At 58.6% G+C, this 26,055-nt stretch overlaps 3 protein-coding genes across 6 annotated transcripts; 2 read left to right on the top strand and 1 right to left on the bottom strand.

Annotated features, from left to right (window-relative positions):
• Positions 1–5,990: 5,990 nt before the first annotated feature.
• On the top strand, positions 5,991–15,696 carry CERCAM (cerebral endothelial cell adhesion molecule). 4 transcript variants are annotated; one of them, XM_090121380.1, is made up of 14 exons: positions 5,991–6,111; positions 7,887–8,022; positions 10,118–10,223; positions 12,215–12,325; positions 12,536–12,653; positions 12,737–12,871; positions 12,948–13,152; positions 13,220–13,339; positions 13,425–13,501; positions 13,634–13,740; positions 13,818–13,950; positions 14,131–14,258; positions 14,323–14,526; positions 15,012–15,696. In XM_090121380.1, the coding sequence occupies exons 4-14, from the start codon at positions 12,252–12,254 to the stop codon at positions 15,244–15,246; spliced, it is 1,536 nt and encodes a 511-aa protein (XP_089977506.1). In that variant the 5' UTR covers positions 5,991–6,111; positions 7,887–8,022; positions 10,118–10,223; positions 12,215–12,251; the 3' UTR covers positions 15,247–15,696. The 4 variants fall into 4 exon arrangements, with proteins under 4 accessions (XP_089977506.1, XP_089977507.1, XP_031457481.2 ...); XM_090121381.1 differs by lacking the exons at positions 5,991–6,111; positions 7,887–8,022 and adding an exon at positions 9,916–10,043; XM_031601621.2 differs by lacking the exons at positions 5,991–6,111; positions 7,887–8,022; positions 10,118–10,223 and adding an exon at positions 10,884–11,103.
• Positions 15,697–17,517: 1,821 nt separating this feature from the next.
• On the top strand, positions 17,518–20,807 carry TTC16 (tetratricopeptide repeat domain 16). The gene is made up of 9 exons (XM_090121387.1): positions 17,518–17,972; positions 18,147–18,293; positions 18,364–18,464; positions 18,546–18,675; positions 18,779–18,993; positions 19,067–19,308; positions 19,797–19,938; positions 20,011–20,176; positions 20,430–20,807. The coding sequence occupies exons 1-9, from the start codon at positions 17,643–17,645 to the stop codon at positions 20,508–20,510; spliced, it is 1,554 nt and encodes a 517-aa protein (XP_089977513.1). The 5' UTR covers positions 17,518–17,642; the 3' UTR covers positions 20,511–20,807.
• Positions 20,808–20,868: 61 nt separating this feature from the next.
• Positions 20,869–25,966, bottom strand: TOR2A (torsin family 2 member A). The gene is made up of 5 exons (XM_031602055.2): positions 25,773–25,966; positions 25,403–25,668; positions 24,207–24,382; positions 23,734–23,861; positions 20,869–23,167 (listed from the first exon to the last, which is right to left on the bottom strand). Exons 1-5 carry the CDS (start codon positions 25,912–25,914, stop codon positions 22,923–22,925), a joined length of 957 nt encoding a protein of 318 aa, XP_031457915.2. The 5' UTR covers positions 25,915–25,966; the 3' UTR covers positions 20,869–22,922.
• Positions 25,967–26,055: the final 89 nt, after the last annotated feature.

Genomic DNA, 26,055 nt, shown 5'->3' with positions numbered 1-26,055 from the left:
CTATTGCAGCAGCTACAGAGATGCCTGGGGAAGGACGATATGTGAAGTGCAAGGAAATGGGAGGTGACTTTACTGGCTCTTCTGTGGGGTGGTGGAGATTACAGCTGCAGAGCCCTCTGTACTGGCTCTCCACTTGTCTTGCTGTTTATCTGTGGGAAGTAGGCAAATAGGCATTTTTAGTTCTGTTTGACACTATATGCCTCCTGCATACCTGAGCTGCAGCAGGGTGAACTACCAGTCCGCAAACGTCAATTTACAACCATTTGGTTGGAGGGTAAACAAACCCATGCCTGCTCTAAGACAGCGCAGAGAGATAAGGGCAGCAAATTATCTTTCTGTCAACGTGACAGACAGAATTGATCAGCCTTGGTTTCATTCTGTGCAGGCGTGGAGCAGCGGGGAGCTGCATTGCTCCCGGAGTGAGGAGCCAGAGGGCAGGTTCACAGCAGCCCTGCTGCTGGGTGACACTGTGGCAGGGCTGTGTGCTCTGCATGACCACTCCTGCTGCCAGGCTGGGCAGAGCAGGAGGCCGAGGCCTGTGCACAGGGAAAGTGTTGAGAGCAAGGAAGGGAAGTGAGCAGCTTGTAACCCTTTCTGTTGGTGGGAGGGGAGGCTTCTCTCCTGCGAGTGCAGTGGGGTATGGCAGCCAGGATGCCACGGTGAGAGCACAGGGAAGGGATCACTGAGGGTGGTGTCGGCACCACGAGCCTGCACAGTGCTGCTGTGTTTCCTCCTCGCCCCTTCCTGCTCTCTCAGCCCCATTCACCCATGTTTCCACGTGGCTCTGGGAATACACACGCAGTGGTTCCCAGCTGCAGCACTGCTGCTGGGGCTGAGGGCTCAGTGAAGGCATGAGCCCCTCAGAACTGACCTGCACTGCTGTTGCCTCCACTTCCCCAAGCTGCCAAGGAGGGCAGTGAGCAGTGCAGGGCTGCAGCACCTGCTTGGGCAGCCTGATCCCATCACTTTTCGTTGCTCTGTGCCGGGGGGGAGTGCCAAAGAATAATTCCCTGTATGACCTCTCTGCTTCTCTGCTGACTCCTCCATCACGTTCACCCCTCTGTAACTGCGTAGCTCCCGGCACCCATGGGCTGCAGTGCTGAGAAACCTCAACTTCAGAGCACATTATTGAGAGTGAACCGATAGCCTTTTCCAAAGCCAGGCACAGCAGCTTGAGTCCAGCTTGTGCTATTTGTAAATGGCACAGACAGACCACAGGCTCTTCTCTGCCCTGAGCTCACTGCCAGAGGTGCTGTTGGATGAGGGGAATGGAAGGGGGATTCCGGGTGATGGGGGGAACCGGCTGAAAAACACCAAACCCACTCGAAACGGCCTCAGACCCGACTGAGGAAGGACGTTTGTCCTCAGTTGCTGCCTGCTCTGCCTCTGTGCTGCATTTCTGCTTTAGGCTGAGCTTTTCTGTTCTGATCCCCCCGGCTGACAGGCTGAGCCCCTTCCAGGGCAGCGTTATCCCCTGGCAGCGCAGGTACAGCAAAGTGGCTCAGCCTCTGCCGTAGTAAAAGCTGCCAATCACTGCCGGGGATGTGGAGGTGAGGGAAGCCGGGCAAAGGGAGGGGAAAAGAGGAATACGGCAAAACCCTGTGACAAAGTTTCTGAAATAAAACCCTTCTAAAACATTCGTTGCCTCCGGCTTTGTCCTACATAGGCTTTTAGCGAAATTTTGCTCGGATCCTGTAATGCTTCCCTCCTCCTCCTGGGTTTCCTTGGCAGCCCCGGCAGTGCCGCTCGGCTCATAATGCCTCACTGTTAAAAGCTCCGGGTCGCGCTTTTATGGGGGCTGCGAGGCGAGCAGGACGGCCGCATCCCCGCTCCGTTTCCCATCTCCGCGCCCGGCGCTCGGCCCTCCCCGTCCCCGTCCGCCCCGCAGCCGCCGGGAGCTCCGCGAGGCCGGGCCGGGCCGAGGGTTCCGGAGGGGAGGAGGAGGAGGATGAGAGGGAGAAGCGGCTTCCCCGGTACGCAGCGCGTCCGCAGGAAGAAATGAAATGAAACAGAACCGCGTTTAGAATAGAAACGGCGAAAGGATAAAGAGCGCGGGCGCCGCAGGGTCGGGCAGCGCGGCCACAGCCGCCCCGCAGAACCGCAGAACCGCCGGAGCGCTCCCGGTTCCGCCGCGGTTCGGTCGGCGGCGGCCGCGGTCCCCGCGAACGGCCCCGGTGCGGCGGCGCTTTGAGGCGCGGTAGGACGGAAGCAGCCGGCAGAGCGGAGAGGTGAGCATCGCCACCGCTGTTTATTTGGTTTCCTTCCAATCGTTCTCCCGCTCCGCTCGGGGTCGGTTACCTTCAGGCGCTCGGTTGGGCGCTCCTCCGCCTCGCAGCCGTCCTCGGCCCCGCCGGTGAAGTTGAAATCTCTGCTACAGATGTCCAGACACAATTCTTGGTTCGTACGGCTCCAGCGCACAAGAATTGCGTTTGGACAATCAGGAGCAGAGATTCCCGTCCCGGACTCGCGGGGATCCGCCGGGGGAAATTCGGTGCGATCCTGGAAAAGAAGCACACGGCGGCCCCGACCCGGCAGCGCTCTGCAGCTCCGCCAACTTTGGAGCTCCGCATCCCCGTTACCATCGAATGGCACCGCGAGGGGTTTCAATCCGACAACTCGTTTCTACCCCTCCTAAAAATAATAATAATAATAAAAATAAAAACAAAAAATCAAAAAGTGAAAAATTAAAAAAAAAATTTTTTTTGGAAAAAAAAAAAAATCAGCCCTTAAAAATATTAAACCTGCATCAAGCGAAAAATTAAAAAATAAAATTATAATAATACTAAAAAAGCAGCAAACGAAAAGCAGAGGTACAACCCGCCCGGAGCGGCCGCTCTGCAGCGGGGCGCGGGGTCGGCTGCTGCCGATGGGGCGCGGTGCCCCCGGGGCTGTGCGGGGCTCCCGATGGCTGCGGGATGCGGGAACGGACCGACAGCCCCCCACTCGACCCCCCCCCCCCCCCCCTTCCCCGGCCCCGCACTGCCGACCGCCGCAGCTTCGGAGAGCGAATCGGCCGCTCGCAACCGCATCGCCCGCAGAATTCGGGCACTTCGAACACCGCCGAAATTGACGAATTGCACAAACGGGAAGGGAGCAAAATGAAAAATTAAGAATTAAAAAAATATATATATTAAGAAGAAATAAAGAGAAAAGAACAAAAATCCAAGCTTCTACCCCCCCCCTCCCTTCTCCCCCCGGCCCCTTCTCACCGAGCGGCTCCCACGAAGTTGGGAACAAATCCCCCCCTCTCCAACGAGGGAAAATCCCGACCCGCTGCCGGCGCTTCCCCCGCGATGCCCCCCGCTCCCCCCGGGCAGTGCCGGGCTGCGGGAAGGGCGGTCGGACGGACGGACGGACGGACGGACTCCCGCATCCCCGGCTCTCCCGACCCGGCGGCGGAGGCGGCCCGCGGGGCTCCGAGTTTCCACGGGGCGCGGAAAGTGCGGCCCGCGGGGGCGGAGCGGGCGGCTCGGCGGGGCTCGGGGCTCCGCTGCACCTGCTGCCGGCCGGCACCTCCCCGAGCCGGGCCGGACCGAGCCGAGCCGGCGCTGACCCGCGTCCTCCACGTTGTATCCAGCCGGGAGGGTCCCAAATCCGCCCGCGAGGGATGCGCACTCCGGGGCTCTGCGGGCTGCGCCGGGGCCGGGCAGGGCTTTTAGTTGAACGGCACAACAATAAATGTGTTGCAGAGCCGGCGAGAAAAGAATGGGGATGACCTTCAATTGGTACTGGATTTGAATAACACCACGGGGTGATAAATGCCCATTGTGTTTTAGGAGTAATGAATCTCCACTGTCTCTATAGCACAGAAACAGCAGCTGCAACCTGGAGCCAGCCATCTCTTAAAGACACAGCTCCCACCCGGCAGCCCCCGGCCCGGCTCGGCGCGGCCCGGCGCGGCCCCGGCTGCCGTCCCCGCTGTGGGGTCCCGGGGTGCGCCCGCTCGGGGTGTCCCCTCCCGCCCCGGGGTTTCCCGTTTGGGGGCCGCGCTCCCCCCATCGCCCCCGCGGGATGCGGCCGTGTCCCCCCCCCGTGTCCCCCCTGATGGAGGCTTTGGTTCCCCCCCCGCCCGTCTGCTCCGGGATCTGGGTGTCAGTGCCCGAGTCCCGCGGTGTTGGGGTCACCTGCACCCCGCGCTGTCCCCCCTCCTTTTCCCCTCCCCCCCCCCATCCCATCCCATAGCAGCGAGTGCCGGGGATAAATAATGCTCATTGTAGTCCCCTGATGAATATTACCGACTCGCCGGGCCGGCAGCTGCGGGCAGAGCGGGGGCAGCGCCTGCTCCACCCGGCACGGGGGTCCCCGGCCCTGCGGGGTCCCTGCAGGCCCGGTGGGGAGCACGGAGCCACTCCTTGCCTTCGCCCATCGCTGCCCACTGGGCCACGGGGGGCCCCGGGCAGAGGCACGGGGGGCTGCGGGGCCGCGGGTGTCCATGGGGAGGGGGTCCGTGCCTCTCCTCGCCTCCCCTCTGCTCCTCACACACTGCTTGGCCACGTGGGGGAAGGAAATGGCTCAGGGTGGAAGAGGGAATCCCGCAGCGCTGAAGATGCTCGGAGCAGCCTGCGGTGATGCTGCGTATCCGCATCCCTGTCCCCGTCCCCACTTCCGTCTTTGTCCCCATCCCCATCATCTCCATCCCCATTGTCATCGCCATCACCATCCCCTTTGCCACCCCTGTTCCCCTCTACCATCCCATCCCCATCCCTATTCCAGCCCTCAGCCCAGCACCAGGCCTGCCAGGAGCCAGCTGAGGCCCGAGCACAGTGCCGGGGGCTGCGCTCCTTGGGGTGGCACAGCAGCATCCCAAGGACATGGGGACACTGTGACCCCACAGCCTGGTGACACGAGGACATGAGGGCACAGGGACACAGCACGGCAAGAGAGTGCGAGAATCAAAAGAAATCAGGTGGTAAAAAATAAAAAAAGAGCATCAGCATCACCGGGGGCCTCATGCTGGTGGCAGCCACTGCTGGGAGCAGCAAAGTGCGGAGCCCCCACACTGCCTGGGGCTTCATTTCAGCACAGACCTGCAGCCTTCAGCTCCTTTCATCCCCATCTCTCCCCCCCACCTTCATCTTTTTTTTTTTTTTTTTTTTTTAAGTCTCTTTCCCAAATCTCAGCCGAGTTAATGAAGTTATGTGATCCTATAAATGTTAATTGTCTCAACTTCTTCTCCCCTCTCCCTTTTTTTTTTTTTTCATCTCTCCCCTCCTCGCCGCTTTCTGCTCCACTTGTAATAAAGAAAATATCTTGGCCGGTCTGAGCCAGTTGCTTGGCAACCCCAATTGAAAAAAAGAGAACAGAATGTAACCAATCCAAAGACAACCGAAAGATTTTGGTGACATGTGACCCCTCCGCAAAGGGCAGCCTTAAACTGTCCCTCCTGTCCTTTGCTCCTGACCATTGGGGTACCCCCCCCAACCCCCCCAGCTCCGTACACCAATAAATATGGATTAGTGAAATACTTTTTCCCACACTGATGAAAAGCCGGGATTGATCTTTCCACCTCCTTTATGTACCAACCTGACAAGTTGCTAAACAAAATTAACAGGGGAGCGGAGCTGGGTCCGCCATGGGGCTGCGAGCGCATCGCTGCGTCCCTGCAGGTCGGGGAACAGAATGCATTTTTGGCCCCAAATGGGAAAAAATAGAGCAGTTCAGCCCAATGCTTCCTCCCTGTGTGTCTCGAGGAGGGATTCTGCTGCACTTTGCCGGAGAGTTCCCGCAAATTAAATCTCATCCTGGAGGAAAATAATGGAAAAAAAAAAAGGAAAACCAAAGCGGGGTGACATTGGGGTTTGGATCTGCTTTGCACCCCCCCTCCCCCCTCTCTCCTGTTACCCCGTTCTGAGCACGGAATGCCTCCCAGCCCCGGGAGCAGCACCTCGCCAGCTCCCATCCGCCCGCAGCTGCCAGGAAAAAAAATAAATAGGGCGAGGAGAGCGTGAGGAAACCAATGGCCGCGGTTCCAGCTCCGGCAGCGCCGTCCAGCACCGGAGAAAAATATTTCTCCTGTTTAAAAAAAAAAAAAAAGAAAGAAAAGCTCTGTCAGTGCGGCCTCAGAGCGCTGCCGCTGTCCGGGACTGCGCTGAGCTCTGCGCTGCCGACACCGTGAGTTGGGCGCTATGGAAGCGCTGTTCGGGCCGGTCGTGGCAGGGGGGGTTCGCCGTGGGTCGGGGCTGAGGGAGGTCGGGGCCGCCCCACGGAGCGGTGGGGACCCCGAGGTGGCCGCAGGGATCCCCGGTGGCAGCCGGTGGGACGCGGGAGGACGGATCTCCACGCACAATGCATCGGCCCCGCTCCTGAGCCGGGAGCCGGAGCCCCTTTCCCAGCGCCGAGCGCCTTTGTCTCGCCTTTGTGATGGAAAGAGTCCCTCCTAAATCAATGCCATGACACCGGCATTGTCTCCTCGCTAGGAGTTTTTAAACTTTTCCCCCCCGAGGTCAGGAATGTGGCCGGGTTCTATGGGGACGGAGGAGCACGGGTGGGTGGGGGGCTGCGGGGTCACGCTGGCTCGGCGGGTCAGCCGAAAACAAAACCTTTTGAAATACCTACCCTCCATCACTGCCAACATTGTCCCCTGCCAGCAGGGGCCTGGCACGGCCCTTCAATGCCTCCAGCCCGGCCGCTGTCCACCCCAGCGGTCAGCATCTGGGAGCGGACAGAAGGGCATTGTGCGGGGACAGCTTTGTTTTCGGTCACAGCTGCCCGGGTTGGGACGGGGCCGACCCGAAGTGCCGGTGGGTGGGAGAGGAAGGAGGGGACGGAGGGGACGGCAGCGCACGGGTCAGCGCCTCGCGGGGGGGATCCGTCCCGTCGGTGCTGGTTGGGGCACTCTGATGTCACCGTCCGTCCAAGGGGTGCAGTGGGGATGGAGTGTGGGGAGCCCTGGTGGGGCTGGCATTGCCATAATGGGACCAGGACAGCCCAGGGACCTGGAGGTGTGTTGGTGGCATCCCTCTGGTTTGGGAATGAGGAGCAAGGGGTGTGCTGGTGGTGTAAGCCCTGATTTGGGGCCAGGTATCCCTCTGATTTTTGGCTGGGGACCAGGAGGTGTGCTGGTGTTGTGTCCCAAGGTTGTGTCTCAGGATCAGGAGGTGCATCCCTCTGGTTCCCAGCCTCCATTTCCCCTTGCTTGGCAGTGTCCCTGTGCCCCTGCTGGGTCCCATTTGGGGACTGCAGGTGTGGTCCAGCCCAAAAGAGCAGTGCGTGGGGCTGAGCATCCCATGTACCACCTGCAGGGACAGCACTTGGCCAGAGCACAGCTGTGCCATGGCTCAGAGCATCCCCCACTCCAGCTGTGGCTGACAGGCCCTGAAGAAGGCTGTGCCCTCCCCAGCATCTGCAGCACCGCCGGCTCTGCCTGGCCCAGGCGAGGGCTGACATCCCAGGGCTCAGTGGTGATTTTCTGTCCCATTTGCATCACTACGGCTCCCTCCATACCCCACGGCCAGCACAGGGATGCAGCCCCCGCTGCCCCCCCCTGCTCCTCTTGGGTGGCCCCAAATCCCCCTGGATTTTCCCAGCTGGGCAATGAGGTTTGGAGGCTCTGGGTTCGTTGCTGTTATTTTTACCCGGCTGTTGAGGAGCAGAGTGGATGGGTTTAGCAGAGCTGGAAGCAGAACGCTGGAGGGAGGAGAGCCCAGCCCTGATCTACCCAACAGCTGGAGGTGGTGGAACGGGGAATGGGGCTGTGGGGTGGGGGGGGGGCAGGGGGAGGTGCCTCAGTTTCCCCATGTGGGGCTGTGCTGGGGACACATGGGGACACCCGAGTGGTGGGGAGAGCTTTTGCTATGAAATGAGTTTACAAATAAGGGATTGTTGGAGGCTGGGAGGTGTGTGCTGAGCTCTGGCCACGCGGTGTCTCAGTGGTTCTATTTCTATAGGTGTAGCTTCATGTATTGATTCGTGTTTTGTGCACCCACGTCTGAACCTTCTGGAGGAACGTTGGAGGAACCTGGAGCTTTGCAAAGGCTTTGCTGAGAAACGTAACAAATGTGACGGAAGGGGTGGAGACAGGAGGTGAGGATGGCCAAAACCTCAGCCCTGGAGCCAAGAGTAACTGGGAAATAAAAAGAAAACACATGGATGGAAAATTCACTGCGTGGAAGGGGGGGGTCAGTGCCAGGCTGGGGCTGAGCTGGGGGTGCAGGTATGGGGCTGAGCTCCTGGGCCAGGTGGGGGTGGGGCAGATGGAGGGGTGCTGGGCTGCCCACCACCCCGCTCTGATTTCAGCACTGAGCTGCCTCAGATCAGCTCAGCACTGCTGGGAGGGCGGGGAGATGCTGGTGGGAGAGATCTTACAGCCCTCAGGGAATAACATTGGATTTTATACGTCATTTGTCCTGGAGGCTGGGTGGGAAAGTGCATTTTGGGATGGGATGGAATGGCATGGGAGGGGATGGAACCCAATAGGATGCAATGGGATGCAGTGCAATGGGGTGTGACGGGATAGGATGCAATGAGATGGGACATGGTAGGATGGGATGGGATGGGATGGGATGGGATGGGATGGGATGGGATGGGTCCCAATAGGATGCAATGGGATGCAATGGGATATGATGGGATGAAATGTGATAGGATGTGATGGGATGCAATGCAATAGCAGACAATGCAATGGGATGCAGTGGGGTGAGATGCAGTGCAATAAGTTGTGACAGGGTGGTGCTCAGTGGAATGGGATTCAGTGCAAGGGGACACAATGTGTTGTGATGGATTGGGATGAGATGGATGGGATGGGTTGGAATGGGATGGAATAGGATGTGATGTGATGCAATGCAATGGGATTTGATGGGATGTGGTGCGAGGGGATGCAGTGTGAGGGGATATGATGCAGTGCTGCCAGGCTTGATGTTGGCTTGGAGGCAATGTGGGCTGCAGCAGCCCCATGACAGCACTGGAGGAGTCAGAGCAGAGTGAGATGGGGGGGGTGGTCACCCCAAGGCAAATGTCAGGCAGCTCCCACTGTTCCTTCCTGGTTGTTTTCCTGATTGCATGGCCAAAGCGGCTTGCTAGGTGATGTCAGACACCCAGTGAGCTCTGAGGGTGGTGGGTTATAATGTGCACAAACAGCAGTGGCTGTAAGTGGCACAGTGTTTGTTCTCCTGTGCCTGTCCCAGCCCACCGTGCCTCTCTGTGCTGCTCTTTGCATTGCTCCACGCCTCAGTTCCCCCAGACTGAGGTGCAGCATTGGCTCCCCGTGCTCAGGGGACACCAGGGTGAACCTACAGGGGGTTTTGCAGGGGAGAAATAACTCCCCAGCTGCTGGGAGCTCTGCCCTCTGCCTTTCTGAGAACCAGAACTCTCCAATCCTGCTCTGGCACCAAAATCCTTCTGTGTCATTCCTATTCATCGCCCGTGACCCCCGGAAGGGGTGTGAGAATGGTGGTGTGTGGGAGTGGAGGGGTGGAGGAGTACAGGGGATGTGGAGCTGTAGGGTTAGAAGGGTGCAGGGCTATATAGGGATGGAGGGATGTAGGAGAAATAGGGTGTGGGGTTGTAGGAGTGTAAGATCAGAAGGATGCAGGGATATATAAGGATGGATGGATGTAGGGATGTAGAGAGATGTAAGGACGTGGGGATGGATGGGATAGATGTGTGAATGCAGAGATGTAGGAGTGATGAAGGGATGGAGGAATGGAAGGATGTAGCCATGTAGAAGCGGAGGGATGCGGGGCTGAAGAAGCGATGTAGGGTGACAGCGATGTAGGGATGCGGGGATACACGTGTGGGGGTATGGGAGTGAAGGGCTGTGGGGCTGCAGGCTGCAGACGCGAGGCAGGGATCGGCCCCAAAGCCTCACGCCGCGTCCCCGCCCGGGACGGCCCCGCCGCACCCCGCAGGGCCGGGAGGTGGCAGCAGCGGCCGCGCTGAGCGGAGCGCTCCGCGGATCCCGGAGGATCGGGGCTGATCCGCGCCGGGAGCGCCGCGCCGTGCGGGGCAGTGCGGGGTTTTGGGGTCCCGCAGCCCCTCTGCATCGCTGTGAGGCGCCGGGGGGCTCCGCCACAGACAACGTCCCCAAAATACTGCTCTGACCGCGGGCTGTAAGCAGAGCTGCGAGGCGCTCTGATGCTCCCAGTGCCCCCCGCACTCATCTTCTCTCCTTTCCTCCTCCCAGGTGCGGTTGGATCCCTTCGTCCTCGGGCGCATTTCAGACGTGCCAGCAGCAGTGCGGGATGGAGCTGCGGGACGTGACGGCAGCGGACGGGCGGCTGCAGCCCGGGGTGGGTGCGAGGTTTGGTGGCACACCGCGACCCCCAGGCGGAGCAGCGGGGTCTGTAGGACGAGGGGTGCCCGGCATGGCTGTGGGTTGGGGCTGATGGGCGTTTTCTCAGTGGGATGTGGCCCCTCCCAGACTGTGCTGCATTTATGGCTTTGGGGTTAACCAACATTTTTGGCCCAAAGTCCCGAGGGGTGGCTGGCAGCTCGGACACGTTGCAAACGCCGTAAGGCCTGCAAGCGCTCAGCTGGGGAGTGGGGGGGGGAGAAGAGCACCTCGTTGGGGCCAGGCACCTCGGGAATGAACGGGCTGAGACCCCCGGCTCCCAACTGCACCCACCATCCTTGCTGTGCTGAGCCCCCGACCTCAGCCCGGGGGGGCACACGGGGATGCATAAAGCCCAGGTAGGGTCCTCAGGATGAGGGGGCGTTGCCCTAAAGCTGGCTGTCACCCCAGTGGGGTTTTGGGGTGCTCTGTGATGCCGGCTTTTTTTGAATATAAAAATAATAACAAGAACTCCTTTCCTCCGCACGAATCTGGGGGTGCCCCCCCGCCCTTCGTCCTCCCTTCCATCTCCCGGTGTCGGGGGAGGGGAGGGGTCCCTATAGGGGCTGGGCCGGGGGCGGGGGCCCATCCCATGCTCGGGACCCGCCCCGTCCCCGCCCGCCGCCGCTGCCCTCCGCCATGGGGCCGCTGCGCTGCGCTGCGCTCGTGCTGCTGCTGCTGCTGGGCTCCGGCACCGGGACCGGGACCGGCACCGGGGGCGGTCCCGAACCCCCCCGGGTGGTGCTGGCCCTCCTGGCCCGCAACGCGCAGCACTCGCTGCCGCATTGCCTGGGGGCTCTGGAGAACCTGGACTTCCCCGCGGGGAACATCGCGCTGTGGTGAGGGTGGGGGCACCGGGAGCACCGCCAAGTCCTAGGGGGATATGGGGGTGGTGGGTGGGAGGGGCGAGCGGAAGGAGTGGGGGTCCTGGGGGAGCGGTACGTGGGGAGTGGGGAGCTCCGGGGGAAATGGGGGAGGGGGGGAAGTATGGGAGCTCTGGGGGGTGGGGGACACGGGGACCGGGATCCGAGGGGAATGGGGACCTTAGAGGGGTGTCCCCATTCCTTCAGGATCCTCTCAAGGATTAGGGGATAGGGACACGGAGTGGGAGGGAATGGGGACCTGGAGGAGTGGGGACTGCATGGGAATCCCGTTGGGGCGCGGGGAACCCGTGGTGGTGGCAGCCCCGTGGCCACAGAGGGGTTGTGGCTGCGTGGGGGGCTCTGAGCGGCTGTGGGAGCACCGGGGTGGGGGTACAGCACTGCAGCAGGGGAGCGGAGACCCCCACTGTTTCCCTCCTGGATTTGTAGGGCTGGTGTGTGTGAGGGAGCGCCCTGAGCTTGCAGGGGCCCTTCACATCGTCAGGGATGGGCGCTGCCTCCCTCTCCCCATGGGGACTGTCCTGTCCCCCCCATTGCCCAAGCACAACCTCCCCAACCTCTTTTATACCGTGCGGAGGGTGGGAAAGGAGTTCCCATTCCCCCTCTTCCCCTCTCCTTTGCAGCCGCCACACGCTGGAGTGGAAACTTTTACGGGGGATGAGGCGGGGGCCGGCGGGGAGGGGTCCTGCTGGGGGGAGGCTGGGCTGGGGAGAGCCGAGGGGCTGCTTTGGTGCTCTGCCCCCTGGAGACCCTCTGAAGAGCAGCCGGTGGCCGTGGGCAAAGTGGGGCACAGAGTGGCAGGAATGGGGTTGGGAAGCTGACAATGGGGCTGATGCGGTCTGAGAGCAAGCGAGAGCCGCAGGACAGCCGTGGGGAAGAAATGACCCCTTTGCATTTCCCTCCCCGGCGAACGGAGCCGTGGTTCCTCCAAATTACACGTTGCCTTTTCGAGCAAGCCCTGCTCCTCTCTGCTGCTCAGCCTCTCAGTGTGGTAGGGCAGGGAGGGGTCTGTGCCCGGGGGGGACCCCGAGAACCCCAAGCACCGTGGGACTGACGTGTCCCCCCCCAGGTGTGCGACGGACCACAACTCGGACAACACGACGGCGATGCTGCAGGAATGGCTGCAGGCAGTGGGCAGCAATTACCACTCGGTGGCATGGAAGGCAGAAGAGGGGCCCAGGTGGGGTCGGGGGGGACAACCCCGCGTTGCACCTCCCTCTCCTTGCACCTCACCCCTGCACGCACACGGGGTGTTTGCAGGGCTTTTTGCATGTGTGCTGCTGCCAGCTCAGCTCAGTGCTGACTCAGGCGGACGGCATGCAGTGTGTGCACTGAGTTTGTGCGTTCCCAGCCTGCACTGTTAACCCTCTGCCTTCCTCCCACCGCACAGTGCTTACCCTGATGAGCTCGGCCCCAAGCACTGGAGTGACAAACGCTATGAAAACCTGATGAGGCTGAAGCAGGAGGCTCTGAGCTACGCCCGGGGGCTGCGGGCGGATTACATCCTGGTAGGGACAGGGCAGCATGTGGGTGTCATGACACATGGGGTGTGGGTGTCCCCATGCCTCCAGCACCAGCTCTGTCCCCGCAGTTTGTGGACACGGACAGCATCCTGACCAACAACCAGACCCTCACCTTCCTCATGGCGCAGAACAAGTCGGTGGTGGCCCCAATGTTGGACTCGCAGACGTTCTACTCCAACTTCTGGTGCGGGATAACGCCCCAGGTACAGCCCAGAAGCCGTGAGGGGCTGCCTAGCGTGGTGTCCTGGGCACTGTCACCGTCACACCTCTGTGTCACAGGGGTTCTATCGCCGCACGGCTGACTATTTCCCCACCAAGAACCGGCAGCGCCGGGGCTGCTTTGCTGTGCCCATGGTGTACGCCACGTTCCTGATCGACCTGCGGAAGGAGGAGACGGCACAGCTGGCCTTCTACCCACCCCACCCCAACTACACCTGGGCTTTCGACGATATCATTGTCTTTGCCTACTCCTGCCAGGAGGCCGGTGAGGGTCAGCGGTCTGGGAAGGGCTGGGGTCAGCCTCTGTGGTGCTCACCCCCCTCACCCTGCAGGTGCTGAGGTCCATGTGTGCAACCAGCAGCACTTTGGCTACATCAACGTCCCTGTGAAGGCCCACCAGACGCTGGAGGATGAGCGTGTCAACTTTGTACATCTCACGCTGGAGGCCATGGGTGAGCTCCAGGGGGTCTCTGTGCTGTTCCTGTCAGTGACAGAGGGCTGCAGGCTCCATGGAAGGGATTTTCCATCTCTCCGCAGTGGATGGTCCCCCCATGCAGCGCTCCAGGCACATCTCCATCCCACCCAAACCACTCACTAAATTGGGCTTTGATGAAGTAAGTTCCTCCCAATGCCTCTCCTCTGCACCTCCTGCCCTGCTGTTCAGCCAACCCCATGTCCCCTGTCCCACATTGCAGTGATGTGCCCCCCCTCCCCTGCCCTGGTGAGACTCTTCTCTTCCTCCCCAGATCTTCCTCATCAATCTGGTGAGGCGGCCGGACCGGCGCCGGCGGATGCTGGAGTCCCTGCAGGAGCTGGAGATCGCTGCGCGGGTGGTGGACGCAGTGGATGGGAGGTGACTGTGTAGTTTGTCACCCTGGGAGGGAGTTGGGTGCTGGGGACACCGTGCTGACCCACCCTCTCGCCTTGTAGCACCCTCAACAGCAGTGACATCAAGGTGCTGGGAGTGGACCTGCTGCCAGGGTACTATGACCCCTTCTCTGGCCGCACGCTCACCAAGGGGGAGGTTGGATGCTTCCTGAGCCACTACAACATCTGGAAGGAGGTATGGGGCAGAGGGGCACCAGCACGGGGTAGGGACCCTCTGTATAACATCGGTTCTCTCTGGATAACCTGGGGAGAGGGTCTCTCCTTCAGGGTGAGTGGCCCCAGTATGGCACAGTATAGCCCAAAATGGCCCAGTGCAGTGCCAGTGTGGATCAGCAGCTCTGTGTCCTCCCCACAGATCGTGTCCCGGGGGCTGCAGCGGGTGCTGGTCTTTGAGGACGATGTGCGCTTCGAGGTGTCCTTCCCAGCACGGCTGCAGCGGCTGATGGAGGAACTGGAGGGAGCACGGCACGACTGGGACCTTGTGTAGGTGCTGGGGATGAGGGGTGCGGGGTGAGCGCTGGGCCAGCTCTGACCACTCACCCTGCAGCTACCTGGGGAGGAAGCAGGTGAACGCAGAGGATGAAGCTCCTGTGGAGGGTGTCCGGAACCTGGTGGTAGCTGGGTATTCCTACTGGACCCTGGCATACACCATCTCCCTCCGTGGCGCGCAGAAGCTGCTGGCTGCCGAGCCCCTCTCCAAAATGCTGCCTGTGGATGAGTTCCTGCCCATCATGTACGACAAACACCCCAAGTAAGGAGCAGGGCTGCGCTGCTGTGGGAACATGTGGTTCTTCTCCATTGCCACCATCCCACCCCGTCTCTCCCCTCCACCCTGGCTGGAGGAAAACATCTGCAGCATGAGCTCATTCCCCCCCAGCCCCGCCTGGCCGCTGGCTGCTGGAAAATGGCCCTCTGCCAGCACGGGGCGGCGGGGATGGAGCTGGGGTGTGGGGCTGGCCTTGTGGAGGGCTCAGCCCCATTGAGAGCACCTCACCGGGTGGGGGTCCTCGAGGGGGAGGCAGCTGGAGGTGGGCAAGCGCTGGGGGAGAGGATGTGGGAAAAGGGGAGAGCGGGATGGTAAAACGAAGGGTTGGAAGGGTTTGGGGGGAGCACTCCGAGCACACAGAATCTCTGGTGCGAGTGTCACTCCCAAAACAGTGCCACCGCCCGTGCACCCACTCCATGGCTGTGTTCTCCATCGCTCCTTACGTGTCCTTCTCTTCCTGCTCTCCCCAGCGAGGACTACAAGAGGCACTTTGCCCCACGGGACCTGCAGGTGTTCTCGGCTCACCCACTCCTGGTTTATCCCACTCACTACGCCGGGGACAGCAACTGGCTGAGCGACACAGAGACCTCCACCATCTGGGACGATGACTCCAAACAGACAGGCTGGGTGGGCTCTCAGAAGACCCTGAGGGACCCGCGGGGTGGTGGGGGGTATCTTCGCTCTGCATCTCACGATGAGCTCTGAGGATGCTGGTGCTGGACATGAACACTTCCTGGGAGCAGCCAGACTCTCTTCACCCACCCATGGGAAGGCACTGGTGAGCAGAGGGCTTACTCCTGCCTGGACAACTAGCAGGGATGCTCACTGCTTTTCTCCATAGGGACCAGGCATCGTAACCCAGGGGGGAGCATTGTTGATTGGGTTCTCCCCCTGGCATGCTCCAAAGTGAGATTTGTCCCTGGGACTGTTGGCAAAATGGTGCCCAGACAGACAAAGGGGCTGTCAGACCGTGGTGCTCCGGCTCTGCACTCTCCTGAGTAGTGCAAACTGTTTTTTGGACGTCACATGTGGATTTGCTGGTGCAGGAGGAGGGTGGAAGGCCCTGGAAGTGCACATGTGGCCTCCTGCCACCCCTGCCTGTTCTATATCTGGGCTGAAGCCCAGGAGGATTAAAACCAACTGTGTTGGAGCTGACGTCCCTGGCTGCAGGCTGTGCTGGGCAGAGCTGCCCCCAGATAACACTGGTGACAGTGCCTTCCCTCATTTGTTCTGATGTTCTCAGCAGATGTTTTGGCCTTTGAACTGAAAACCTTTTGCTAATTTGAGCACCAGGATGTGCAGCTGAGTCCTGCTGGTCTCTGGCATGTGTCACGTTTGTGGCCAGATTTGGAGGAGGGTGTTTGCTTTACAAGAGCCAGGGATTGTCTGCTTTGTGCTAAAACCTCAAGTCCCCAGAGCAAGTGAACACTCTGCAGGGCAATGCTTGGTTGAAAACTGGGGGAGAGAAGCAAGTTCCTTGAAAATGCTGCAACTGACCCTAGTCTGGGTGGGCTAGGGGAGAGGTGTGCTTCTTGCCAAGTCTCCAGAGCTGCTGCTCTCCCCTCTATTGCTTCTGTGGCTGTGGTACCCTGGATGCAGACCTTGCAGGGTGAGGAGATTGGGATGGGAGCTGTAAACAGAGGGTGAAGTTTGGGTACCAGCTGGAGCAGAGGAAGGAGATGGCAGTGGCACTGCAGTACGTGGGGCTCTGTGAGGTCCCAGGCTGCGTTCCAGTGCCTGCTGGGGTGCGGGCATGGAGCTGCTGTGCTTGCAGCTTGTAGCTCAGACAGGACACTAAGCTTTTGGGATGCTGGAGAGTTGCTGGAGGGTAGAAGGCATTCCCTAGCAGCTCTGGCAGGAGAGCTGTAACAAAGCTGGCCAGGAGCTTTCAGAAACTCCAATGTTTTGGCAGAAAACAGCCTAACTCAGAAACTATGACAGCCTGAAACCTCCCCACTAGTTGCTCCAGCTCCGTGGGAGCAGACTGGTCAGATCGTGAGCTAGAAAATTCCAGGCAGCTCTGCCTTTCCGTGCCACGGGGTGCCGGGACACCCTTACTGCACAGCCTCGACGCGGGGCACCAACAGATACTGAGGGGAAAGGGATGTTTGCGCAGGGGAAATGTGCCAGGTGTCCTGAGCGAGGCTGCAGCCACCAGCAGGGACCTCAGGGAGGGACTGAGGACGGCGGTGGTGATGGGGCAGAAGGCGCTGGTCCCCCGCAGGCAGCTGAAGGGTGAGGGGACGGCGCTGGAGCTGCCCCATGGCTGCCCCGGCCGCGCGGGGCCCGGCTCCAAGGAACACGGGTCTGGAAGAGGCTGTGCTGGGCTGCGCCAGGGCTGTGCGCTCCTGCCAGGCCTGGCGGCCACGCTGATTGTTTCCATGTTCGCTGCGCTGCCAAACAGCGACAGGGAGGAGGAGGGGGAGGAGGAGAAAAGGGGGAGAGCGTGGAGCGGGGCTCCGTGGTGGGAACGGCTCTGAGAGCTGGGCACTGCGAGCGCTGAGGTGGGGCGGCACTGTCCCCTTCCGTGGGGGTCCAAGCACGCTGCGGGGCGCAAGCACAGGCCAGACCCCGCAGCGTCTCCCTGAGGAGAAGGACAAATGCCCCGTTAGCCTCTACGTGACCCCGACACGGGACGACGCCGGCTCTGTATCTGCAAGGACCTCAGCCAGCAAGGCCTTCTGGCGCCCCGCCGCCATCTTGGTTGTGGGCATTTCCACCATCGTGGTTGTGGGCGTTTCCGCCATCTTGCTTCCGGGCAACGTCGCCATCTTGGTTGCGGGCGGCGGGGCGGGGCCGTGAGGCGTTGCGGGGCCGGGCCGGGGGGCAGTCCGTCCTTCTTCCCTGCGCGCGGTTCTGGCGGTGGCTGGGTGTCCTGTGGCTGTGGTGGGGCCCTTTAGGAGGGGCAGGGGTTGGGGATGCAGCCGGGGTCGCTGGGCTGAGCTGAGCGTGCGCCCACACACAGGTAGGAGCAGAGATGGAGGCCTCGAAGCTGTTTGCCACAGCCGTGCCCGAGGAGCAGCTGGAGGACGGCTGGGACCGGGCCCTGCGGAGGCTGTTCGGGCCCAGCCAGTGCCTGCGCAGCGTGGAGAGCCCCAGGGATGTGGGAAACCTTCCCGCCATTGTGCAGGGCAGGATGCAGGAGCAGTAAGTGCCTGGGGGCTGCTCTGTGTTCACGCCGCTGCCTTCCCTGCTCAGAATGTCCTCGGCGGTCTTTAGGGCAATCCTCACATCCGCCACCTTTCCCTGCTGCCCTCCAGCCACGTGTGTGTGCGGGCTCTGTGACAATCTCCCTGTTGGGCAGTGTGAGCCCAGCTCGTGGCTCTGTTCTTCTCTGCAGCTGGCAGAAAGGACGGGGTTTCTCCTCTTGTGGCCAGTGGGAGGAAGCCATCATCTGCTATACAAAAGCCATCAACCTGGATCCGCAGCGGGTAAATGGGACCCTGGAGAGCTGGGAGCAGGAGGCAGCATTGCTAAGCCTGTAGTATTGGCACCTCGCTTCAGGGTGCTCTTTGCTATGGTGTTAGCATGGTGCCAGCATGATTCTGGGCAGTTGAAGAATAGCTGGGGCCTGGCAGCATGGGCTGAGAGTGTCCATGGTGCAGGCAGAGCTGTATGAGCAGCGGGCAGAGGCTTTCCTCCAGCTTTGTGACTTCCAGTCGGCCAAGCTGAACTTAATGAAGGTGCTTGCATTGGCACCTGCACAGGAGCAGCACTGCCTGGCTCGTCTGGCTCTTGTCCTTGACCTGCAGGTGAGCAACCACTCGCTTCTCCCCATTTGCAGCCCTGACCTGTGACCATGTTGACTGGCTATCCCTGCAGGGCCAGTGTCTGCTGGACCAGGAGCTCTACAGTGAAGCCCTGGAGTCCTTCACACAGGCGGCTGAACTGCAGCCTCACTGTAGGGTGTTCCACCAGAGGAGGTGAAGTCAGGGCCACAGGTTGTTCAGCAGGCTGGCCCTGCCTTACTGCAGGCTCCCCATAGCCTTGTCCCTCTCTTGCAGCATCGTGTGCCTTGCTGCCCTTGGTGAGTTCCCAGAATTCCTCCGGGTGCTTAACAGAGAACTGGAGGAGGATGTGAGGAACCCTGATATGTATGTGCTCCGTGCCTTCTTCTACAAGCGGTTTGGGCAGGTATGACCATGTTGGTCCCTTTGAGGGACCCTGGCTGACCTTCCTGGACATGGGGCCACAGTAGGAAGCACCAGGTCCTGAAGGTACGTGGCCCCCTGGGCAGCTGGCCCTGTGCCACCAGGACATCCAACGGGCACTGGAGCTGGAGCCGCAGCACAAAGCTGCCCAGGCTTTGTGGCAAAGGCTGCTGAGACAAGGCCAGGAGGCCAAAGCCCAGGCAGTGTTGAAGGCTCTGTGTGGAGACCTGCGTGGGGCCCTGTATGAGATCAGCTTTGCTATTGAGAGTGACCCCTTGGCTGCTGAATTCTTCACCCTCAGGTAGTGATCGTCTTGCTGCAGGTGGTTAGCTGTACTGCTGTCTGAGTTTCCATTCTCTGTCCCTGTGTCACAGGGGGACCCTTCTCCGACAGCTCAAGAATTTCAGTGCAGCCAGCAAGGACTTAGCCAGAGCAAGGGAGCTGAGCACAGTGGGGAGCCCAGAGGCCTGGGAGGTTCAGCGGCAGCTGGTGCTCACCTACAATGATTGCGCTGTACACTGCTATGCCCTGGGCCAACTTGATGAGGCTGTAAAGCTCCTTGGTGAAGCTCTGCAAAATGAAAGGACAGAGCAGGGACTCTACGCCAACAGAGGAGGCAAGTGGCTGGGCTGGTGGTCACAGCAGGGTAACATCAGTGGCTTGTGGATAATGCTGGGGTGTCACACAACAGTGGCTGGCACTCAGGCAGTGAATGCCTGCAGAGAGAGGTCTTGCTCTGCAGACCTGTGGCAAAAGCAGGAGGTGGGGCAGCTGGGTTCTTCCTTGATCCTGATCCCAGTGCACTGTGAGGATACGTTCACTGTTTCAGTGTTTCAGCAGCGGGAAGGGGATGAGGAGTGGGGATTTGCCACTGGTGTTTCTACTCCTTCTCCATGTAGTCTGTTCTGGGGCACAGCTGGCAACTGCTGCTCTCCCCCAGATCAGGCTGCATGTGCTGGTTGTTGCAGTGCAGAGCTTTTGGCTATGATGCTGAAACCTGGGGTGGGTTGGACCAGAGGTGTGTGTTTCCCACTGGCTCTAGACAAAGCCCTGGGACAACAGCCAGCCCCTCTCAGTTGCTGAGATAGCCCTGCTTCTCTGCAGATTGCTTCTTTTGCCTGGGGGAGCTGACTTATGCGCTGGCAGATTACCAGCAGGCACTGGAGCTGAGTCCAGGGAACCGTGCTGTGCAGGGACGTGTTGCAGCCGTGTTGCATGAGAAGGGCTGGCAGGACTTGGCAGCCAGGTGAGGAGCAGGGTGGTGTAGGCTGCCTGAGGGCCTGTGGTGAGCCAGACACACACTGCTGTCTCCTTGCAGGCGGTTCCTGCAGGCAGAAGCTTGCTTTACTATGGCCATTGAACACGACCCCCGAGAAGCACTGTACTACCTGTGCCGTGCCATGGCCAAGCGGTGCCTAGGGAAGGTGGAGAGCTCGAGGGAGGATGTTGCACTCAGTCTGTGGCTCAGCCCCACGGATAGCAAGGTACAGCCCTGCTGCTGCTGCTCCTCAGGCAATGGGCAGCATTCCTGGCTCAGCTGCAGGCACTGTGTTAGGTGGTTTCTGTTCTGCATCAGGGCCACCTGTAGGTATCAAGAAGCATGAGCTGGGGGACCTGCTAGGCTACAGGTCCAAGCCAAGCAGGAGCCAATGGTTGGCTTTTACAAGAGTTTGGTGTTTGGAGTCATTGGACAGATTGTCTTCTGCTTATTCTCACTTTCTTGTTTCTTTAATTCAGGGCAGAAGCCCTTCTGCAGTTGACTGTGGGCAAGGGGAGAGTATCCCCGCACTGCTGTCTCCAAGCATTGTGCTGTTGTAGCAGCATGGTTCAACAGATCTGGGATTTCTTTACAAAATCAAAACCAAGCAGGTTCCCTGTCAGAGCAGGTCCTGGTGAGGCTGGCAGGTGTTTGGCTGCAGCAGGGGAAACCTGTGGTACGGAGCTCATTGCGGGCAAGTTTTTCTGTGAGTACTGATATGTCAGGAGGATGTTCAGGTCTTGCTTTGTTGCCACTGCAGATCCTTTCCCTTGCACAACACCTCTTTCCAAGAAAGACTGTCCAGGCTATCCTGAGGAGCCTTGCCCAACAAACTTCGGATAAAACACTTGAGTCCTCCAAGACTTCCATCTGATGATGCCTGATGGACAGAAACAGTAGGTGTGTGCTGGTGGTGGGGGGGTAATTTGTCTTGGGTGTTAGCCTGCTGCTGCTGCATGTGCTAAACAGGGTTTGTTCAAACTCTGAGGGCTTTGTTTGTTCTGGACCACAGAAGCGCGTTTTGGCAACCTGACTGCTGAATTACCCTTGTTGCCAAAGGCTGTTTTTGCCACTTTCTCCACCTAAAAGGCGTCAGTAGGTTGCTGGAATGTCTATGTGTGGGAAACTTGTTCCAAGCAGAACCCTCATTCCTTCTCAGCCCTCTTAGCTAAAGGGTCTGATGGGTGTTTGCTGTAGACCTGCAGCATTGCCTGGGTACTGGTGCCTGTCCCCAGGCTGCTGATGGCAAGAGATGATGTAAAGGAATTGCTGTGGGTTTCACCTGCACTGGCACTAGTCCTGGGAACACAGCATCGTATGCAGAGATGTGCTCTGCACAGGGGAAATGGGCTGCCTGCAGCAGTGGCAGGACAGACCTTGTGGCTTTCTTGTACCTACACTGACTCCTCTCTACAGGGTGCCAGGGCCAGTTACTGCTGTTTCACCTTCACCCCTGGGAAAGGCCACTGTCTTGTTTCCTGTTACCTAATTATAGAGCATCATCTCTATGCCTCTAAATCCCCAAAGTGCTATTGCATCAGGCAGCTGTGCCCATGAAAATGCAAGTCTAACTCTGTCCGTGATAGCTGCTGTTAGGAGTCCAAGCAAATGACTGTTCCTCAACCATTTATTTCATAAAAGATTTATTTTAAATTTAGGAATACTAACATTTCTGCAGGCAGGATGGTCTGTACATGGACCAGCTCCTGGGCTGCATTTAGGCTCTTCCTCCAATGGCTGTCCATGAAGCTGCAGGAAGGCTGGAATGGTCCTGAGTGGTAGCAGCTCATTTCAGCACAGGGCATGAGAGGAACATCAGGGACCTTCAGCAATGTCCCTGTTCACAACCCCCTCAGGGAGTTCATTCTCAGAGTATGAATGATTCTCTGACTTGTGCTCCAGTAAGTGACTGCAGAGATTAAAATGGGACAAAGGCCAGCAGTGCATTACACTCCATGCTTGACAGCGTGGAGTACAAACTTCTCTAACTTGTCCTCAGGTCTGCACATAAGTGGCACTCCTGTGAAGCTGAGCAGAGCTGGTTCATCCAGTGCCTGCAAGGTCTGACCAGCAGAAGGACATCAAAAAAGTTTGAGTTCATAGCACCAACACCTCAGCCTGCTGTAGAAATTACCACTGAATAAATGTATTTTTAAAAACCATTAATGTCACCATGGTCTCCTCTGGAGGTAGGAATGAACTTTTCTTTGTAGGTAAGTCCTGTTTTTTCTCATTTTCATGGTTTGCTGCAGAGAAATCCTTTGGACCTTGGGGGAAAGATGGGCAAAAGGACAAGTAGGGAGAGCTGAGTTCTTGGCAGGCTGAGCATTGCCATATTCCTCGTTATGTCCCTATTTTGGTTGGTGCTCCCTACCAGCACCTATTCACAGTGAAAGGAAACTGGAAAGAAGTTGGCTCTAAAATGTCCTTGCAACAAAAAGGGTAATGTTGAGGGTGTTCACCAGCCAGCAATGCAGCAGTCAGCACCAGCATTGTTGCGTTGTACCAAGGAACTGAGGTACTGCCATGCTTAAAAAGATGGCTTTAAAAATTGCTAAAATGATGTATTTAAAAAAAAAAAAAGTTCTTTTTTGGGCTCAGAATCTTCATGTGTTGGATAAAAGAAGCTGTCAGAAGAGGAGAGAGCTACAGATTGGTGCTGCTGACAGGGTAAGAAACCTCCCTGACACTGCAGTCTCTCCTGACATCTTCCCTTCTTCATCACAGATACGACTTGAGTGGTGCACCAGGCTGAGCATATCCACCTTCACCTGGCCACAGAATAAACGATAAAGTGCTTTAAATCAAATCACTTGCACTTGCTCCCACAGTTGCATTCTGCAGTAGTGCCCTTGGGGCTGGAAAGACAAATTCAGCAGGAGAGCATTTGTGCTACTGCATGGTAACATGTAGCTCCTGGTGCTCATCCCACCAGTCTGCAGCTTTACAGCCCCATACGGATCTGAGCAAGGCTAGAAGAAAAAACTGATCCGAGAGGCTACAGTTTTGCATCCTGTTGATGAAAATAATTTCTCTTCTTCTGGGAAGTAGGGGATGCTGTCAGCCACCTCCTGGACAACACCTTGACGTACTTCTAACCCTTGCTGCACAAGTTCGTTGATGACGCATTGCTTTACATGGTGGTGCTTCAGTGGGAGGAAGGGCACGACAAAATCAATGAGATGTTCGTTAATAATCCCAGATTTCCAGAATCCACCTGCAAAAGCAAAGGAGGAGATAGAAGATTTTACTTTTGGTGTCCGTGGTCCTTGGAATTCAAGGAACTGCTTTGTTTGAAGCCAGAGTACTCGGCTGAAGACAATGCTGCTTGTTTTGTACAAGGACTTAAACCAGCAGTTGTCAACCCCTCCTTCCCCAGATAGATTTGTCTTTCCCCAGGAATGGTTAGGTTTAGCTGAACTGCTCAGATTTTAAGCTCTGCTCTGTGACAAGGACAAAGCAAGGATCCAAGCAGGCAGCAGGGATTGACACTTCTGTGCCTTTTCAGTGAGTGTGCTCTGCTGTTTGTCATACTTTGTCTGAATACACATTTTCTCCAAAGAACTTTGCTAAGCATGCTAACAGATCTGTTGCCTTGAGAAGCAGGCTATTCGTTCCCTCTGCCAGAAAATCTTGAGGAGCTCACAATTCCTTTCCCTTCAAATCCCTGTCCCCTTCTGCCTGCTTAGGAGATCCCAGAGAGCATCTGTGGCTGTGTGGAGTGGGCCTGGCTCCCTCTGCTGGGCTCTGCTCCCTGCTGAAACACTGCAGAGATTCACTCACTCTGAGGGTTCTCGAACACCGCTTTGGAGATGGCTGCCTCCATGTCCTGCAGGCTGATCTCCTCCCTGTCCCGGTGGGCACGCCAGAGATCCAGTGTCATTTCATTGATCTGCTCTCCTCCTGCGTTGCTGCACAAGAATAAGACAATTTACTACCCAGGAAAATGGTATCACAGGACAGAGGGCATCTGCTGCCCTCCAGCTTGCATGAGCTCAGTCCAGGCTTGCCCTGTTGCCTGGCCTAAAAGGACTCCTGTAGAGGCAAGCAAATAACGGGAAGAGGAGAGCTTTTTCAGAAACTCCAATTTTGACTGTTCACGAGGAAATAACATCTGTTGGTTTCTGCAGAAGCTCAATGCTTGGAAAAGGAAAAGCAAAATGAAAGCATGAAATAGGCATCGTCCTGTGCCCAAGTGAGAAGCAGTGCACTGGAATGCCCTGTGATGCCCCACCTGCCACACAGGGGCATCTCACCTTATGAAGATGAAGATTGCTTTGCGGTAGTTGGTCCCATACACAACCCATGAGGGTCCCAGGAATGGCATGATCACATCAATCAGGCCCGGGTGCATCTTGTCCATCTCCTCAAAGAGAAAGACTGACCGTCCGCAGTTCGTCAGGTTCCCTTGGATCCAATGCTTCAGGTTCTCCTAGGAAAAATATCCACCAGACCATAAAGCAGGCTTGAGGTGCTGCAGTGCAAGGGCTGAGGTGAAGCACAGAAGCAGCTGTGCAGCACCACCTACTCAGAACAGGAACAGCCAGCCCTGAGGCAGGCTGCTTTGTCCTGGACCTGGCACGGTGACTTATCTGTGCCACTTATTAGCTCATTATAGGTCCTCTATTGCAGATTTAAAGCAGTAAGAAGGAGGCAGCGAACTAAAGCTGAGTATTCAGCCTCCTACAGCTCCCTACATTCTTCTCTTTCATTGCATTACAGTTCCCAGTTACTGGGAGGGAGACGCGCTTGTTGCCGCCTCCTTTTCTGGTACAAAATTGTGTGCCTGCACCAAATGAGAACAGCTCTGCCTTTCCTTACTAAGCCTGAAGTTACTTCAGTGCCAACCCACACACGAACACTTAGATCTCCTGGATATGCATATACCCCTTAATTGCATCGTTTTACCCAGCATGAGGGCTTTACCCTACTGAGCACATCTCTTCTAAGCATGCAAAAGAACACACAACTCCTCCAGACGCCCAGAAGGAAAATATCCAGGTGTGCTGGTTTCCCCACTGCTGAGGTTTCATTTAGAAAACCTCCACCTCCGGATTTCTCGCCTGTCAGCTGCAGGAGCCACAAGTTAAGCTGTGTTTGGGAGCTCCTCGTTGGGTGAGGAGGCAATTATCAAGTCCAGCCATGCAGCTATTGATTTGGAAAGCCAAGAGACAATTTCAGGGGAAGGGCACTAAGTGAAACACTTTGGCTGCGTATTCAAAGGGCCGTGTAAATATTTAAAGAGGCAGAAAACGACAGCAAGAGCGGCTGCTGGGAAAACAGAAGCGCGTATCGCAGGGGATCCTTCAGCCACTGCGTGGAGCCTTTGCTCCAGCGTCTGGCAGGGGGCGAAGCGCAGAGCTGCAGCCCCGCTGCCTTCAGGAGCGGCCTGAGCGCGCGCTGAGCGTCGGGACGGCCGCAACCCGGCCGCGGTGCGCGGGGCGGCGCTCACCTTGTACCGCTGCACGTGCTCCGCGTGGGGGAAGTGCACGATGGGGGAGAACTGATGGACGTGGCGGCTGCGCAGCCCCTCGGGGAAGAGGTGCCGGACAAGCATGGAGCTCACGAAGGTTTTTCCCGTCCCGGTGGAGCCGTGGAAGGACATGACGAGGGGCTTCTCCGGGCTGCGCTTCTCCAGGAACCGCCTCAGTCCCTTCATCAGCTGCTGCCTCACCAGGGGCTGCCCCACCAGGGTCACGGCCAGCTCGCACTCCAGACCTGCGCCAAAAGCAAATCCTTTACGAAACGACGGGCCGACGGCTCCCGTCCTGCGGTCGCCCCAACGCCGCCGCGCCACCCCCGATCCAGAACCGGAACCTAACCGCGCAGGTCGGGCCCGAAGCCGCACTCGCAGTCCTCCGTGAAGCTGCAGCGCAGCGCCCGCAGCGCCCACAGGTCCCAGGCGGCGGCGGCGGCCGAGAGCAGCGCCAGGCTCAGCGCCAGCACCGCCGCGGAGCGACACATGGCGGCCGCGGCTGCGGCACCGCCCGCACTACAGCTCCCGGCGTGCACCGCGCGGTCGGCGGGGCGTGGCCACGCTGGGGTGGGCGTGGCTTCGCAGCAAGGGGGCGTGGTCTGGCCAGCACAGCCCCGCCCACACACCGC

This window comes from Phasianus colchicus, chromosome 19, assembly GCF_987193195.1.
Source record: "Phasianus colchicus chromosome 19, bPhaCol1.hap1.1, whole genome shotgun sequence".
Classification (NCBI taxonomy): domain Eukaryota; kingdom Metazoa; phylum Chordata; class Aves; order Galliformes; family Phasianidae; genus Phasianus; species Phasianus colchicus.
The sequence above is the reverse complement of the archived record's forward strand: the minus strand, read 5'-3'. Positions and strand labels throughout refer to the sequence as shown.